The 15,994-nt window shown below is 42.2% G+C and overlaps 1 protein-coding gene across 24 annotated transcripts in view; it reads left to right on the top strand.

Annotated features, from left to right (window-relative positions):
• GREB1L (GREB1 like retinoic acid receptor coactivator) overlaps positions 1-15,994 on the top strand; it is a 156,798-nt gene that overhangs the window by 122,193 nt on the left and 18,611 nt on the right. For 14 of the 24 annotated variants that reach the window (XM_083518147.1, XM_083518141.1, XM_083518159.1 and 11 more), the window contains 8 exons: positions 1,750-1,884; positions 3,749-3,946; positions 4,958-5,138; positions 6,009-6,201; positions 8,125-8,261; positions 9,172-9,511; positions 13,903-14,018; positions 15,280-15,524. In XM_083518147.1, coding sequence (XP_083374273.1) covers positions 1,750-1,884; positions 3,749-3,946; positions 4,958-5,138; positions 6,009-6,201; positions 8,125-8,261; positions 9,172-9,511; positions 13,903-14,018; positions 15,280-15,524 — 1,545 coding nt within the window. The remainder of the gene's footprint in view (positions 1-1,749; positions 1,885-3,748; positions 3,947-4,957; positions 5,139-6,008; positions 6,202-8,124; positions 8,262-9,171; positions 9,512-13,902; positions 14,019-15,279; positions 15,525-15,994) is intronic. The other 10 variants (XM_083518151.1, XM_083518150.1, XM_083518142.1 and 7 more) reach the window with 1 other exon arrangement.

The raw sequence follows: 15,994 nt of genomic DNA, 5'->3' as shown, positions 1-15,994 counted from the left end.
CATCCTCATCTTAAAAGCATCTCTTGCCTCCTAATGCTTGTTTTATGAAGTGAGGGCTCCCCCTCCTGTTTCCTTTAACATTAATCAGTGGCATTCACTGCCGCTTTCTAGACTGGAGCAACGACATTAGAGGGGTTGAGTTTTGTTTGTTTACCACATTTCTACATCGTATGTCCCCAAGGCAAATTTTAAAGCAATTAGAGCCATTTTAAGGCAATTTGAAATTTTAACATTATAAAATGGTTTAGTGGGGGGTGGAGAGGCCGACATTAAAAGCATACTTCCAGGGAAATCCCAAGTGGCTGGAAGGAAAAAATTGCTTTCACTTTGTTTCAAAATGAGTCCAAGAAGAACATATAGACAGGTCTCTCCAGGAAATGTGTTCTACAGCTCAGGAGCCACGAACAAAAATGCTTGCTCTTAGTGGAAGTAAGTCCCAGTCCTTGGAAATAAGGCATTTGGAGCAGAGCCTCATTGGCAGTTCTTAAAAATGCTAAATTGTGGGCTTCATATGGGAAACTAAATTTCCTGAGATAGCTGAGGCCCAAACCATGTTGGGTTTAACTGAGCAAAATCACCACTTTGAATGGTGATTGGAAATAAACTGGTAGCAAATGGAAATTTTTCAGAGCTAGCGTGAGAAGTTCTCAATAGCTCACACCTATTAACAAATGGGCATTGGTTGAAGTTTCTGGACAGTTTTCAAAGAATGCCCTGTATAGAGTCTAGTCTGGTCTCCAAGGCCAGTACCCAGGTCTCTCTCTTCTAGCACAACTATCAATCAGCCAAAGCTTATAAAAGGCATTCTGGGTCATGGAAGCAAACTGAGACACTTCAGAGCAATGTCAAGCCCAATAGTTTGCTTAATTTGTTTTGTTTTTTTATTTAAAATATTTAACATTTTCAGAGCAACTCACAGTTTATAAGTAAAACCAATAGAAAAATCAGCAGCTACAAACAAGTAGAACTAAAAGCCTAAAAAGAAACAGCACTGAAAAATGTTAAAAGTCCTATACAAATAAAAGAAACTGATTCATTTCAGGATTTCTAAAAATACCCTTTCTGCTGTTGTCACTTGCCTCAGTTCCAGAGGTGGGCAGTCCTTGGAGATGGACTCTTGAAGTTGATCTCAGCATTTCAGCAGGTTCATGTGGGAACAGACACCTTTAGAGAAGTGTAGAGAAGATTCTTTTCCTTAGTGGAGAGAATGAGCCAGTCTACCACAAGGACTTCACCAGCTAGCCATTTTCTCAAGTCCTCCACTGTAAATAGCTTTCTCTTGTCTTGACTGAACCATCATCCAGCCTGTTAGTGAAAAGGGGAAATAGAATTTAGCATAATCTGCATTTTTGTGATGAACTCTCCTAGTGGTTTTGTTAGGATTTTAAAAAGCATAGGATATACGCTTGAACCTAGTGGAAATATGTAGAGTATAACTCAGAGTGGGAGCAGTCTTCTCAGCACTAATTCTGGACCATGCTTGTTAGGAAGACACAGAACCACCACAAAGCAATTCCATCAATTCCATTGCAAATCTTACTTATTATATGAGCTAACCACTGATGTTAAAAGAGCAGATTGGACAGCTCTGGTTGCCTTTTAACCTTTTTGTTAATCTTCATTTGTTCAGCAGCATTTGGATGGGAAATGCTGGATAGGTGTTCAATAGTGGTGTGGTGGAAAGATTTCATAGGGATGTGGTATACCTTTTAATCTACCTTATTGTTCTAAAAGAAAGTTCTTTACTAGGCGATGAACTGGACAAGTTGTTAGAGACAATACAACAGAGACGAGGAGATAACGTCGTAATCCCGTTCAATGGGGATGTCAATGAATGTGTGTCATCTCAAGAAGCAGCTGCCATGGTTTCCACCCAAGAATTAGGTAAGGGCTTCCTTATGAAAAACAAAACACTTTATGTGGAAACCAAATGTTAGCCTTCACCTGGGAATTGGAGAATATAAAAGATTGCTCTATTAAGATTCTACCCTGCTCTCATTACACTGGCCCAGAACATGAAGCCACAGAAAACATGGTATTTGCTCAGCATAGAAATATTGCCACCGCGTCCTAATTCTGGAAAAAACAACCCAATGAGAAAGGGGTGTCAGTAGTTCCACAGTTGTGGTATCTTCTACCAGGTTTATACTGAATTTGCGAATAGTTGGCTGGCTGCACTAGTGTGCAGGATGGTGTGTGTGTGTGTGTGTGTGTGTGTGTGTGTGTGTGTGTACCTGTGGAGGACAAGGACTGGGCTCAATAATGCTGAGAGGGTCCAGACAGCTACCAGGTCTTCTGCCCATTATTGGGGCCCTAGCGAGTAAAGCTAACAACTATTTTCTGTTAACTGTAAGCTCTTTCGAAGAATCACCAAAAAATGAAATAAACCAAGTATGGCAAATAAATTCATATAACAAATAACAAAATGCTATAACAGTAACCACCTATTGTAATCTTAGAAAGGTGTTTCCAGTGTGGTATGAATGAAGCGAGAAGGGTGTTAAAAATGTTTCCTGTGTGGTTTGGGTCCACGGAGGGTATTTAAAAAGTGATTCAGAATGTGTTACTGTCCACATCTGCTGCAGTTTTATGCGTTAGCAACCAAAACACTTGTATGAAGCTGCTTTTTAAACAAGTCACAGCCACTATGTAATATTACTAATTTTTAAATATTTATTTATCTACTGTTTCTGGATTGAAAAGTGCTGGTTCACAAGGTCCATATTGCTACACTTGTCCCTACGCAGAAATGAAATTTCTCTTTCCAGAAAATTTAAAAAATGATTTCTGTAATTAGCCTACTGCTTATCTACCAGGCATGAGGAGCCATCCGCTTGTGGGTCCCAGTTTGACCTGCAAGGCCTTTTCATGTACACCAACCCCACCTGTCATGTATCTGACATCATATGTGAGGCTGTCAGTGCACAATTAGGAGCCTTAAAGTGCACTCCAGAGTGTTCAATGGCAAGGCAGATTTGCTGTCCCACCTGATCAGCTGAGAGCTTGCTTGAGTCAGCTCTGCTATCAGTTTCCCCATAGGGAATTTCATAGTGTAGCAAAATTCACAAAAAAGGGAGCTTGAAGTCAGCACTTACAGTGGTGCCTCGCAAGACGAAAATAATCCGTTCTGTGATTCTCTTCGTCTAGCGGTTTTTTAGTCTTGCGAAGCAAGCCCATTGACGGATTAGCGCTATTAGCGGCTTTTAGCGGCTTATCTGCTGATCGGATCAGCTGATAAGCGGCTTAGTGGCTTAGAAAAGGGGGGGAGGGAAAAAACCCGCAGGAACTCGCAAGGCATTGTCGTCTTGCGAAGCAAGCCCATAGGAAATTCATTTTGCAAAGCACCTCCAAAACGGAAAACTCCTTCGTCTAGCGAGTTTTCCGTCTTGCGAGGCATTCGTCTTGCGGGGCACCACTGTACTGACTTATGGGTGGAGACTTCAAGCCATGCTTGACTCAACATGGATTTTCCTTTGAGTCACCTGATGTCCTGGCAGTGCCAGGTGACTGACACACCCACTTGTCAAAGTGGTCTACTGAGGGTGGCAGAACCCAGGATCTGGCCTGCCTGCCAGATCCAAATCACTACTGCTGGTCTACACACTTCACCTGAGACTAAGTTCCATTCAGCTCTCTTCCATGTACTGACAAGGCCTGTTTAGCTTCAGAAACAGAAAATAATTAATGGGCATCTCTGGACTATTTTCTGGCACCCAGAAGCTAAATTGCAGTTCTTTTTTTCTCCTAGATTTGGACACTGAAACATTCCAAATTTATCAACCACAACTCACAATTGCCAGAAAGCTCTTGTCACAGGTATGCGCCATTGCAGACAGTGGCAACCAAAGCCTGGATCTGGGTCACTTCAGCAAAGTAGATTTCATTGTTGTAGTCCCTCGTTCAGAGGTGCTGGTCCAACAGACCATTCAACGGATTCGACAATCAGGTAAAAGAAAGCAAGGAGAAAAGCAGCATATTGAATCCAACAAAGCGTTTTATATATGTCTGTACTGAATTAATAATGAAATAAAACAAAAATACAAAAGTTCATGATGTAATCTGTAGCTGTGCTCCTGTGAATTCTGCATCAAAGAGAAGATCATGTCTTCTATATCTTATGCAAATCAGGCATCTCGATAAGCATTTCCTTATTGTTTCATAATTCTGTTTCACCTAATCACTCACTGGCTGGAACATGGATTCTTAGGGAATTGATATAGTGCCCCAATGGAAACTTTGCTTGTCTCTTTGCTTCTGCTTTTGGGATTTAAGATTTCGTCTTCCTTGTCAGCCTTTAGGAACTAGAAACTAGATTTTTTTAAAAATGAACTAAACACTTTTAGGTTCCTGAATTTTGTGCACAGTATAATTTCTGACATTCATAGTTCTACAAAATACACACAGTGACATTGGACAAATCTGGCACTGAAATGCACCCTAGGGCATTTGACAGAAGTTACACATATTTAATATATAGATAATATTGTTAGTGAAGAAAGTTTGTTCTGAAGCTTCAGTTAGGCTTGGCTTCCCACCATGTGCAAACCCAGCATTCTGGTATCATGCTCCCAAACAAGGCAGGATCATAAAACAAATTTTGAATTACAAATCCTGGTTTGTTTGGGAGCAATAATCCAGGACACATTACAGGAAGCCAAGTTAATTGTTGCTTCCTGGTTTGTTTTACTTGCTCACATGATGGGAGGTTTGAAGTAGGGACAAAATTATCTCTGTGTGACAGTGTGCTACTTAGTCACAATAACCCAGGCTAAACCAGGAATCCTAGCTTACCATGCATGGCATGTGAACACTAACAGATTGTTTTTCCTATATGTTGAGTTTCATGGCTGAGTTGGCATTTGATCTGTTCTGTAGCCTGTTTTTGGCATCTCCAGAACTTATTTGTTTGTTTATTGGGCAAAAGAAAAGTTCCCGTCTCTGCCGTTTCTTCCTCCAGGTGTTCTTGTAGACTTGGGACTTGAAGAAACTGGAGCAGCTTACCAACGAGCTGAAAAATACGTGGTGCGGCTAGACAATGATATTCAAACCAAGTTTGATGTTTTCATGAGACGGGTAAAGCAGAATCCGTATACCCTTTTTGTGCTGGTGCATGACAATGCCCATGTGGATTTAACAAGGTAATTCCTTCAAAGTAAAGCATATACTAACAGTTAATATTATACTGTAGGCTTTCATTCAAATTGTAGGTGTAAGTATGAGCTCTTAGGTTTTTAGTAAGTTGAAACAAGTGCACCCGTCACTGCAGTACAGAATGAACCATATCTGTCAGACACCTTCCTGCCACATGCTGCTGTTAAAGACACAGGAAAATACCCAAAATGATTATGGCTCTACATGGTGAAAGGCTTGTGTTACGGAATATTGTAGATAAATGGCAATAGGGCAGCCACTTGTGTTCATTGGATCACTTCCATAGCAGCTCCCTCATTTATACCGCCATGGGTTTCAAGAATTCTGCCCAGTGACAGTGGTATGCTCTGTTCTATCTGTACTATGTCTTGTTGTGACTGATTGCCTTAAGACCAGATTTTGCAAAATGGGCAGAGTCATGGTATTCATAGCATTAGGATGCTGACAATGGGTAACAGAGATTCAGAATAGGCCATATGATATGGCATGACCCACACTTTAAATTCCCCACTTTGGGGCTTGCATGCTGCTCACCTCTGCTTCAAACTTACTAGCTTTTTCTTTTCTTCCCCAACCTCCTGAAAAACACAAAACCACTTTTTATATAACTGGTACCACCAATTAGTAATTTTATAAACAGGCACTGCACCACAAATATTTACATGAAACCTTAATTTGTAGAGTGGAGTAGGGGACATTAAACCAATATTTGTACACCAACACCATGTTTAAGTAGTTCCTGGTTCTTTGTGGCCTAAGTGACTTCTGTAGCTCCTGTTGTAATCTTTTTGTTTTTGTTTTGATCTACAGAACACGAAGCAGACATTAAAAATGAAATGTCTTGTTGCTTTTCCTAGTGCCATCTCAAGTTCTCTATCCCATGGGGAGCCTAGTCATGGGCTGGCTGACAGAATGATAAATTGCAGAGAGGTACTTGAAGCTTTCAACCTCCTTGTCCTCCAAGTGAGTTCTTTCCCATACGCTCTTCAAACTCTGCAATCCAGAATCAGCTCCGCCAATGAGGTACACTGGATACAGTTAGGCAACATGGTAAGAGGTCTAAATGTTATAATAGCTTTTAGGAAGCTTTTATGTGCTTTTATGAGCATCTTTGGTCTTTGTCTCTGCTGTTATCATAAAGTGGGAATTGATTTCGTCTGCTGATCTAATCAAGTCTAAAGTCAAGCTGTGATGGCATCTAAGAAGGGATAGGATTCATATAATGTTCAACTTGGTCGCTGTCTCGCCTACCAATTGCTTCGTATGCTTTGGTAAATCCCAGAAATTGGTTGTTAGTGATGCCAACTTCATTTATTTTCTGTGATGTATCTTTAAACAGCCAATTGACATCCATAGAGTGCTTACAAAAGACTTCAAAAATACAAATATTATAGAACAACTAAAACACCCCACCACTGCCCTATTTAAATTAAGGGCCTAATTCCTCTGTCTCTTTACCCCAGCTAGTACTCACAGAATACAGTTGGTTTCTGGACTGAAATCTTCTGTCTGGCCCAGCCCTCGCTTTGCTTCTCATGGACTTGATCGATCTTCAGCCACATTGCAGACTTCTTTCTGAAGAGAATCTTTCACTTTGGTCAGGACCACCACCCTGAAGACTGGCTTTAGTTTTCCAGCTGCTTGCTTGTTGAAGTCTCTCTACTTTCTTAAGCACAACTCCTCTGGAACCTTCCACCCCTTACTGCACTTCTGGTCCTTCCCATTTTAAACTTTCTTCAGCCTCTCACACTCAGCTGCTTACCAGACTCCTCAGCTTCTGGCAGCCTCTGTCTCTTCAGTTATGCCTCTTCTGCTGTCTTTCCCTTTTAAGCTGTCCTCTGCCTGACTCCACCTCCAACAAATTATTTGACGCTTCATCTGGCTTTCTATGCTTTGTTTTCCACAGCCTCTGTGGCCACCTCACAGGACCCCCTTGATTTTACCCAAGAACTCTCAAAACACCAATTGGATTAGCCCCTTCTAATGGCTCTGATCACCAGTGACATTCTCTTTCAGTACAGTACTGCTAGCTACCAAAGGTGTTTCCCTCCTTCCCAGCTTTGGCCACATTCACACCTTACATTTAAAGTGCTAAGATACCACTTCAAACAGTCATGGCTTCCCCCAAAGAATTTGTAGTTTATTAAAGGTGCTGAGAGTTGTTAGGAGGTCCCCTATTCTACTTACAGAGCTACATTTCTGAGTGCCCTGTGAGGAGATTCTTAAACCACACTGGAAGGGGAATAGGGCATCTCCGAGCAAATAAACTGCGGCAACCAGAATTAAGCATTTAACCATAGTACAAAACACATCACCATTCATAAGAATGCCTCACTACACAGATAGGGTGCCATTTCCAAAAAAGCTCTCTTCCTGGTTGCTACCTGCCTTACTGCTGATGTTGGGAGCCCCCAGAAAAGAGCCTCAGAGCTAGATCTCAGGTAAATTGTAAGAGGAGAAGATGGTCCAGCAGATACCTGTGTCCTAAGCCATGTAAGACTTTAGAAGTAAGCACCAGCACTTTGAATTGAGCCAGAAAACAAACAGGAAACCAGTGAAGCTGTTTCAAAAGAGGTGTGATGTGAGACCATCTCCTGGTCCATGTTAACAGTCTACTTGCTGCATTCTGAAATCATTTGGGCTTCGGGTCTGTCTTTGAAGACAGCCCTACATTAAACTACTTCCCTCATAAAGGGATTTTAGGATAAACTAACTGATGTGGAGATCTATATAATCCATTATTTGGGACTATTATAGTTCTTCATTCAGCTACAGAATCTGTGGGCAATATGGTTGTGGCTGTATTGAACAAATGTTATTTCACACCTTGTTTATGAAGGGGAAAGGCCATTTATAAGATGTATGAACATAATGATAATTTTCAAGGGGAAGTGAAAAACGCATGAGTGTTTTGTATATAGGACAAGTGTACACTCTTAAGAATCACATTACTTGCATTATCTCTGTTTGGAGCAGGAGGAACTGAGCCAAGATGAGAAGCTGTATTTTGGCTTGAATGAATACAGCAAATCTCTGCAGTGGGGAATCACAAGCCCTCTTCTGAGATGTGATGAAACCTTTGAAAAAATGGTGAATACACTGTTAGAGAGGTAAATGCTTTTGGAATAATATTTAGCTAAGTCCATGAGTATGCGTGTCTGGAAAGAGGAATGTCAAATTCCCCATCCTAATGAGCAGTGAGCAGGAAAGGATACTCAGTCCTTTAATAATAATAATAATAATAATAATAATAATAATAATAATAATAATAAAATATTATTATTTATTATTTATACCCCGCCCATCTGGGAAGCCATCCAACAAAATATTAAAATACAGTAATGCATCAAACATTAAAAGCTTCCCTAAACAGGGCTGCCTTCAGATGTCTTCTAAAAGTCTGGTAGTTGTTGTTCTCTTTGACATCTGGTGGGAGGGCATTCCACGGGGTGGGTGCCACTACCGAGAAGGCCCTCTGCCTGGTTCTCTGTAACTTGGCTTCTCGCAGTGAGGGAACTGCCAGAAGGCCCTCGGTGCTGGACCTCAGTGTCCAGGTAAAACGATGGGGGTGGAGACACTCCTTCAGATACATGCTATGGAATAATCTCCACTGAACATAGTGGGACTTAACCTCTGGATTGGATTGGATTAGGTTGTGACAGTGGCGTAACGTGGGTTGTCAGCACCCGGGGCAAGGCAAGTAATTTGCGCCCCCTAACCCGTGGATTTGCGCCCCCTAACCCTAACCCCCAGATGTTGCGCCCGGTGCGGCCGGGCCCCCCTGCACCCCCCACGCTACGCCACTGGGTTGTGATGTTTAGGGTCTGTCTATAATTCTGCTAGCAGTATAGAAATGTATGCAAACACAGCGCTTATACGATTAGTCATATAATTAAATTGAGAATACTTTTAAGAGTCCCGGGCTATGCCTCTTCCTTTTCCTTGTCTGATGTTTGGACCCAACATGAGACCAGCACATACTAACTTGACTGATTAAAACTAAGCTGTGCTCTTTTCAAGGTACCCCAGGCTGCACAGCATGGTGATTCGCTGCTATCTGCTTATTCAGCAGTATTTGGAAGCCTTGATGGCCCTCACCACCATGGCCTCCCTCAGGGACCACAGCACACCTGAGACTCTCAGCATAATGGATGACATCATCACTACACCCGGCAAGGATAAGAACGGCCGTGGCCACATGCTTGTCATCAGGATTCCCTCTGTGCAGCTGGCAATGCTGGCAAAAGAGAGGCTGCAAGAAGCTCGAGATAAACTAGGCCTGCAGTATCGGTTTGAGATCATCTTGGGGAATCCAGCTTCAGAACTTACTGTTGCCAAGCACTTTGTGAAGCGATTAAAGGTTAGCTTAGGTGGCTTGTTTGCTTTTGTGTTACATATTACATAGAACTTACGGGTTTGCATGCAATAATCGTCTTCCTGGTCATTTGTTGCTGTGTGTTTAAATTTCCCATGGAGAAGAGACCATGTAATAAGCTACTTTTGACCGGACTCACTCATTCAGATACTGCCTTACTGTACCGTGCTTTACAATGCTCTGAGTAAGCAAAAACAGACCCGTTACCATTGAACTCATGTGAAAGTCATTGGTGAATGATTTCATACAGTCCACTTGCAAAGAAAAAGAAAATACATAGTTGCAGGTGTTTTCAGCTATCATGTCATTCATGGACTTGCTGAGACATCAAAACATTCAGGATTTTGCAAAATGTTATAGCTTCTGAGACCAGTGCAACTCTGCTAGCAAAGGAGACCACGGAAAGTCTTGGGAGAAGTAACATGGGGAGAAAGGGGATATGGTGGACAAGAGTCAACAAATAGGGACAGAGTCAAGGATCTTCCCCTGCTCTGTACTTTTGCACAGTTGCAGACACAAAATCTAATGTTAACTTACAAACATGAGGACCCATTGTACAGATAGGGCACAATATTCTGACTGGGAATGGGATACTAACCCTATTTGCACATAACACTAAGCCCAAACCATGGCTTAGTGCAGGCATAGGCAAACTCGGCCCTCCAGATATTTTGGGACTACAACTTCCATCATCCCTGACCACTGGTCCTGTTAGCTAGAGATCATGGGAGTTGTAGTCCCAAAAATCTGGAGGGCCGAGTTTGCATTATGCCTGGCTTAGTGCAAACATTGGCAGAGGAAGAGATGTGTGGGCCGCCCTGGGTGGCATCACTGGGGGGGGGGGGACAAAATGACAAAAATATGACTTTTAAAAAATAATAATAAATTGGGCTCACAAAACTTTTTAGTTCAGTCAACAAATGTAACAAAACACAGCTGGCACTGCGCATCACACCGCGAGGGCTGGCACTTATCGCGGGGCCTGCAGTGTGCCCAAGCCATGCGTCTCTCCTGGGAGTGACGTGGTGGCTTGGGCGCTGCAGGCTCCGCGCTGCCTGAAACGGCAACGTGGGGCTTGTGTCTGCCCACCGCCTCTACCTCAGCCGTCCTACAGCTGAGCAGGAGGTGGTGGAGAGGCTCCACGCAGCACGCCCCACCCCCAGTTGCAGGACGAACACGCCACACTGGGCACCTGAGCCGGTTAGCCACTGAGTGCAAATGAGCATATGTGTAGGTTCCTGGAGTGAAGATTATGGCTGCTGTGCTACTGAGGGCTAAACCATAGTTTGGCTTAGTGTTATGTCTGTTTGAAGGAGGTAAAACCACACCTTCATTGTGCACCTTTAGATGCCAGGCAAACACGTTCCATTTTAACCAGGCCTTTGGTTGATTTGAATGACATCCTATGTCCTTTTAAAATGTGGGGTTTTTTGGAGGGGGGTTATTGGGTTGTTGTTTTTATTTTGACTATGTATTTTGTGGTGTTTATTATTTTGATTTTATTCTGTGAACTGCTGAGACCTCCGGGTATAGGGTGATATATAAATAATAATAATAGAGCAGTAGCAACGAAGTCTGGAGAGGAAGGCAGTGACTGCAGTACTGGGAGCCTTCTCGTTCGTGCTATGTCATCACTTAGCTTAGCGCTATGTGCAAACTGGACTGCTAACTAGTTTGCATTGGTACAAGTGCTGGTGCTGTAACAGCTTTTTGCAGACATTCTTTGGCTCAAACTCTTAGTAGAACAGGGTGCATCATGCAGCTTTCTGTTCATAACAAGTGGCATTATGCAACTTACTTTTTTCTGCTAAAAACAAAATAATTCAGTGTTTAAAACACTGAAGAACAAAATGCTGTGTTCACAAGTAATGAGGTACAAAGAGTGGATGGATTATCAATTTGTCACTAAGGAAGAAACCAGTTTGAAGATAATGTAGTCTGTGATTTGGCAGCCAAAACTCCTATTCATGTCTTTTCCTCTCATTTCAGTCTCAAGTGATGCATCAGCCTGCACTTGAGACAGATAACCTGCTGTTACATACATGCCCTTCAGGATGATTATACAGTGCTACCTCAGGTTACAAACGCTTCGGGTTACAGACTCCGTTAACCTGGAAGGAGTACCTTGGTTAAGAACTTTACCTCAGGATGAGAACAGAAATTGCACGGTGGAGGCAGCGGCAGCAGCGGGAGGCCCCATTAGCGAAAGTGGTACCTCAGGTTAAGAACAGTTTCGAGTTAAGAATGGACCTCTGGAACGAATTAAGTTTGTAACCCAAGGTACCACTGTATTTTAGTTCCTACACCTGAGCACAGCCAGTGGAGCAGAATAATAGAAGCTTGTGATGTGCTCTGAGCAGGGAGCTTTGTGAGTTCCCCCAGTGGGCATGGCCCAATTTGTATTATTTCCCATTATGTGCTGCACATAACACTATTATTTCCAGTTGTGCATAGCACCAGAGGCTGAATTGTGTGGAGAAAGGAAGTACGTAGATCTCTAATAGAAGAAATGGCTTCTGCCCCAGGTCAGAGAAAGGAATTAGTCACAGGCCTTTTCACAGTGGAAACTACCAGAAAGCCGAGCCCCATATTGACTCACTTATCCACCGAAGTATTTAATTTCTGACCTATTCTTTTGCATCAAACGAAAATACTCGTGTGCAGAATATGTATGAGGGAGGCAGAAAGAGATAAAAAACATCGGATAGAGAGCAGCAAATAGTAGAAGGGAAGCTGTTGTGGAAAGTTTCTTCCTTACTGTGCACACGTGTTCAAGACAGCTTTTCTTAAGATAAACACCCTTGAAAGAGACTCCACCTCATTTTTAATGACCACTGGGTGTTGTTGGTTTGTGCTGTGTTTCTGCTTCTTATTTGAAAGTATATGTTCTGCTCAGAGCTATAGCTACGGGGTGGGTTGTGGGGCTTGCCAGGTTTTTTGCCCCAGGTCAATGCTCCAACGGGACACCATTGAGGCTCCCAGCCAGTGTGTGTGTGTGTGTGTGTGTGTGTGTGTACACAAATGCATATTGTGGGGCTGCCAAACTGGGTGAAATAAAGCCTAGTTTTGCCCCAACTTCTGCTCTTCATTCAGATGGTCATGGTTAGATTCTTTAGCTGCAAATGTTAGCCATTATAGTAAGGAAAGGGAAGCTTTTTTCCAGCTTGAGGGCCACCTTCTGGAGAAACCTTCTGGAGACCACATGCAGGCAGGGCCTAGAGTAAAAGTGAATTGAATTTTACCTTTGCAGAGTAGCCTGTTTCCTTCACAAGCACTTATCCCTCATCCTACTCTATCCAGGCAAGTAAGAAGCATTATCAGAATTCAAGGACACATTCCAGCCAGGCAAAACCACTCAAGGGTATAAATTAGGGATGGTGAGGGGTGTGTCTTGGGGCAGAGTATGTGACAGGGAGAGTCCTGCATTTTGTTATTTCCTTGAAAATATTGTACAGTTCCAAAGCCACGTATACTTCAGCAAGCAGAGAAGGAGGAAATGCATACGGATTGCAGATATGGATTGTTTTAATCAGGAAATTTCAAAAATAAAAATGTACATTCTTTCAGCAAAATAGCAAATAAAACTTGCCCGGTTACTTGAAACAGGTAACGAAGCACAATACAGCTTTAAACACATTGAATTGCAAGGAAAGAAAGTGGTATACTGCTTAATTCATAGGCAGTGGTACCTCGGTACTCGAACGGCTTAGCTCTCGAACATATCAGCTCCCGAACGCCACAAATCCAGAAGTCAGTGTTCCGGATTGCGAACATTTTTTGGAAGCCGGATGTCCGACGGGGCTTCCGCTTGAGTGCAGGAAGCTCCTGCAGCCAACTGGAAGCTGCACTTGGTTTTTGAACGGTTTTGGGAGTCAATTGGACTCCCGGAAAGGATTAAGTTCGAGAACCAAGGTTTGAGAACCAAGAAAGTATGGTGAACATTATAAGATGCAGTTGGAAAAGAATAATGATGGAAACCATGGAGGGGTGGAGGGAAGTCCAGTTATTCAGAGAATCCTATGTATACATGATTATGATTTATTTGTGATAATTGTTAAAGATAAAAATGAATAATATTTTTTTTTTTTAAAAAAAAGAAATTTCTCCTCACCCATGCCAGCTATTCACAAAATAAATAGCACACACAGCTTCCCCCTCCCCCATTCCAGCTGGGACTGCAGCAAAGGGTTAACATACACCACAAAGCCACAGTCCAATCTGGCTTGCTGTCATCCCATAAAAAATGAGCTTTGCAAGTCTGGTGTCCTTCAGAGAGATGCAACAAACCCGTCAGCATTCAGCTAGCCTCAGAGAATGACTTAATTTGGATACGTATGCAATGGATCCCAAGCTTTCTTGTTGTTCTTTTCTCACAGGCCTGGAGAGGAAATGAACGGGAGGATTGGCTTCCTCATACTTACCAGGATTTAGAAGGTCTGCCTTGCATTGTTGTTTTAACTGGCAAGGATCCACTAGGGGAAACGTTTCCCAGGTATGCTCCGAATTCTACCGTGCAAATGTTATTTCAAAAGCATCTTAAGATATATGCGTAACTTCTAACCACTTATTTTATGTGATTATCTGCAAAGGTAACACTTTTTAAATCTCTTGCACACCCTCATTGTAAAATGCACACCCTCATTGTGAAAATATATGTTCTTGACTGAAATGAATATTTCATTTATTTATTCGCTTATTCATTTCAATGGTTTCACAATTATTTTATTTATAAGCATTTATTCTGCTTTTCAGCAGACTTATCAGGGCAGTATGCAATCATGGTAATAAAACACTGATATTGAAAGTAGAAAACCACACTTAATTAACAGGAGCAGAACAAGGGTTTTAAAAAATTCAACAGGAGCATGCCAGCCTTCTTAAGGCTTCAGATAACTCTCAGCCTAGGAGAAGACCAGGGTCCTGATTCACCTGGCCTGGCTGGGGCTCCACTATTCATTGCTACTTCGTCTGCAGGCCACAGGATACATGGATAGACATAGTCAGGCTTTTAAACACAGACTATAGTGTATATGAAGATTTGGACTCTGTAGCCAAATCTTTATGTTGAATTTTTTAAAACCGTTGTTCTGCTCCTGTTAATTAAGTGTGGTTTTCTACTTTTGATATGAGGGTTTGATTACCATGATTGCATACTTTTATATTTGAAAAAGCTGCTGATTTGGTCTTTTACCTTCCGATTTGTGTGGTTGTGGAGCATGAGAAGCTGCAAAGGAATCATTCTCAGACTCTGGGAATTATGGAAGAGCCACATCCTCAAGCTGGGGCAGTGTAGAAGGAGGGAGCTAAGGGCTCTTCCTGAAGTGGGGCTATTGGGGTCTCATTTGAAATGGAGTCCTCCTCAGGCCAACACTGGGGCCTTGAGGCGGGGGATTTGGTACCAAGAAAGGGGGAAACATTTTGCTGAGTCAAATCAGAAGGTAAAAGACCGAAACAGCAGCTTCTTCAAATATAAAAGATCAAATGAAGACTCCATCCCATAGTTCTATGGATTCCCTCGTTCCCGCATTCCAGTCATCTGCTTTCTAGTGTAACTTGAGAAAGCAGTATGTTTCTTGTGAACTAAAAACTGCATCTCTTTTTTTCCAGTGCAGGTTATTGATGCGCTTCAGAGTGCATGCATATTGCTTAAACCACAGCCCAAAATGTTTTATTGAAATAATAATAATAATAATAATAATAATAATAATGCAATAATGCACCCCTTGTTAAATCCTTATATATTGATTTTCCAGATCCCTGAAATATTGTGATCTTCGGCTGATTGACTCAAGCTATTTAACTCGCACTGCCTTAGAACAAGAAGTGGGCCTGGCATGCTGCTATGTTTCAAAGGAAGCAATCCGAGGACCCATTGTAGCTCTAGACCTTAGTGAAAAGGAGCAGGAAAAGGCCAGTGTCAGTGAGAATGATACGGATGAGCTGCTGATTGACTTGGAGAGACCTCAGAGTAACAGCAGTGCTGTGACTGGAACTTCAGGTTGGCTGTGTATTTACCATTCCATACGGTCCTTGCTTGGGAATGAGTGTCCTTTTTCTTAGACATTGGACTTTGTGGAGGTGCTGAATAGTCAGCAGTTAAGCAAGCAGGAATGTAAGAAGCAATTTCAGTTTTATAAGAGAAAATAGAAGGATGGGAATGAGGCATAGATCTCAGAGTGGGAAGGAGGACAAGGGGAAGATGGTACAAAGGGGAAGTGGAAAGGAAGCGATGTAAAATCAGACTTTTGTTTGTTTGTTTATTTGATTTGTATACCACCATTCATCTGTAGATCTCAGGGTTCACAACATTAAAAATACAAGATAAAAACGCAAACTACATAATAAAAACGAGAAGAAACAAAACAACACGAAAGAATAACCCTCCTCTCCCCAGCCCCTTCTGCAAACATATTTAAAAGGGTATAGGATGTTAATCAGCCCAAGGCCTGGTTGAAGATGGACATTTTC

The sequence above is a fragment of the Podarcis liolepis genome, assembly GCF_965112155.1.
Source record: "Podarcis liolepis genome assembly, chromosome: 8".
Classification (NCBI taxonomy): Eukaryota; Metazoa; Chordata; class Lepidosauria; order Squamata; family Lacertidae; genus Podarcis; species Podarcis liolepis.
Note: the sequence above shows the minus strand (reverse complement) of the source record. Positions and strands in the feature narration are given on the sequence as shown.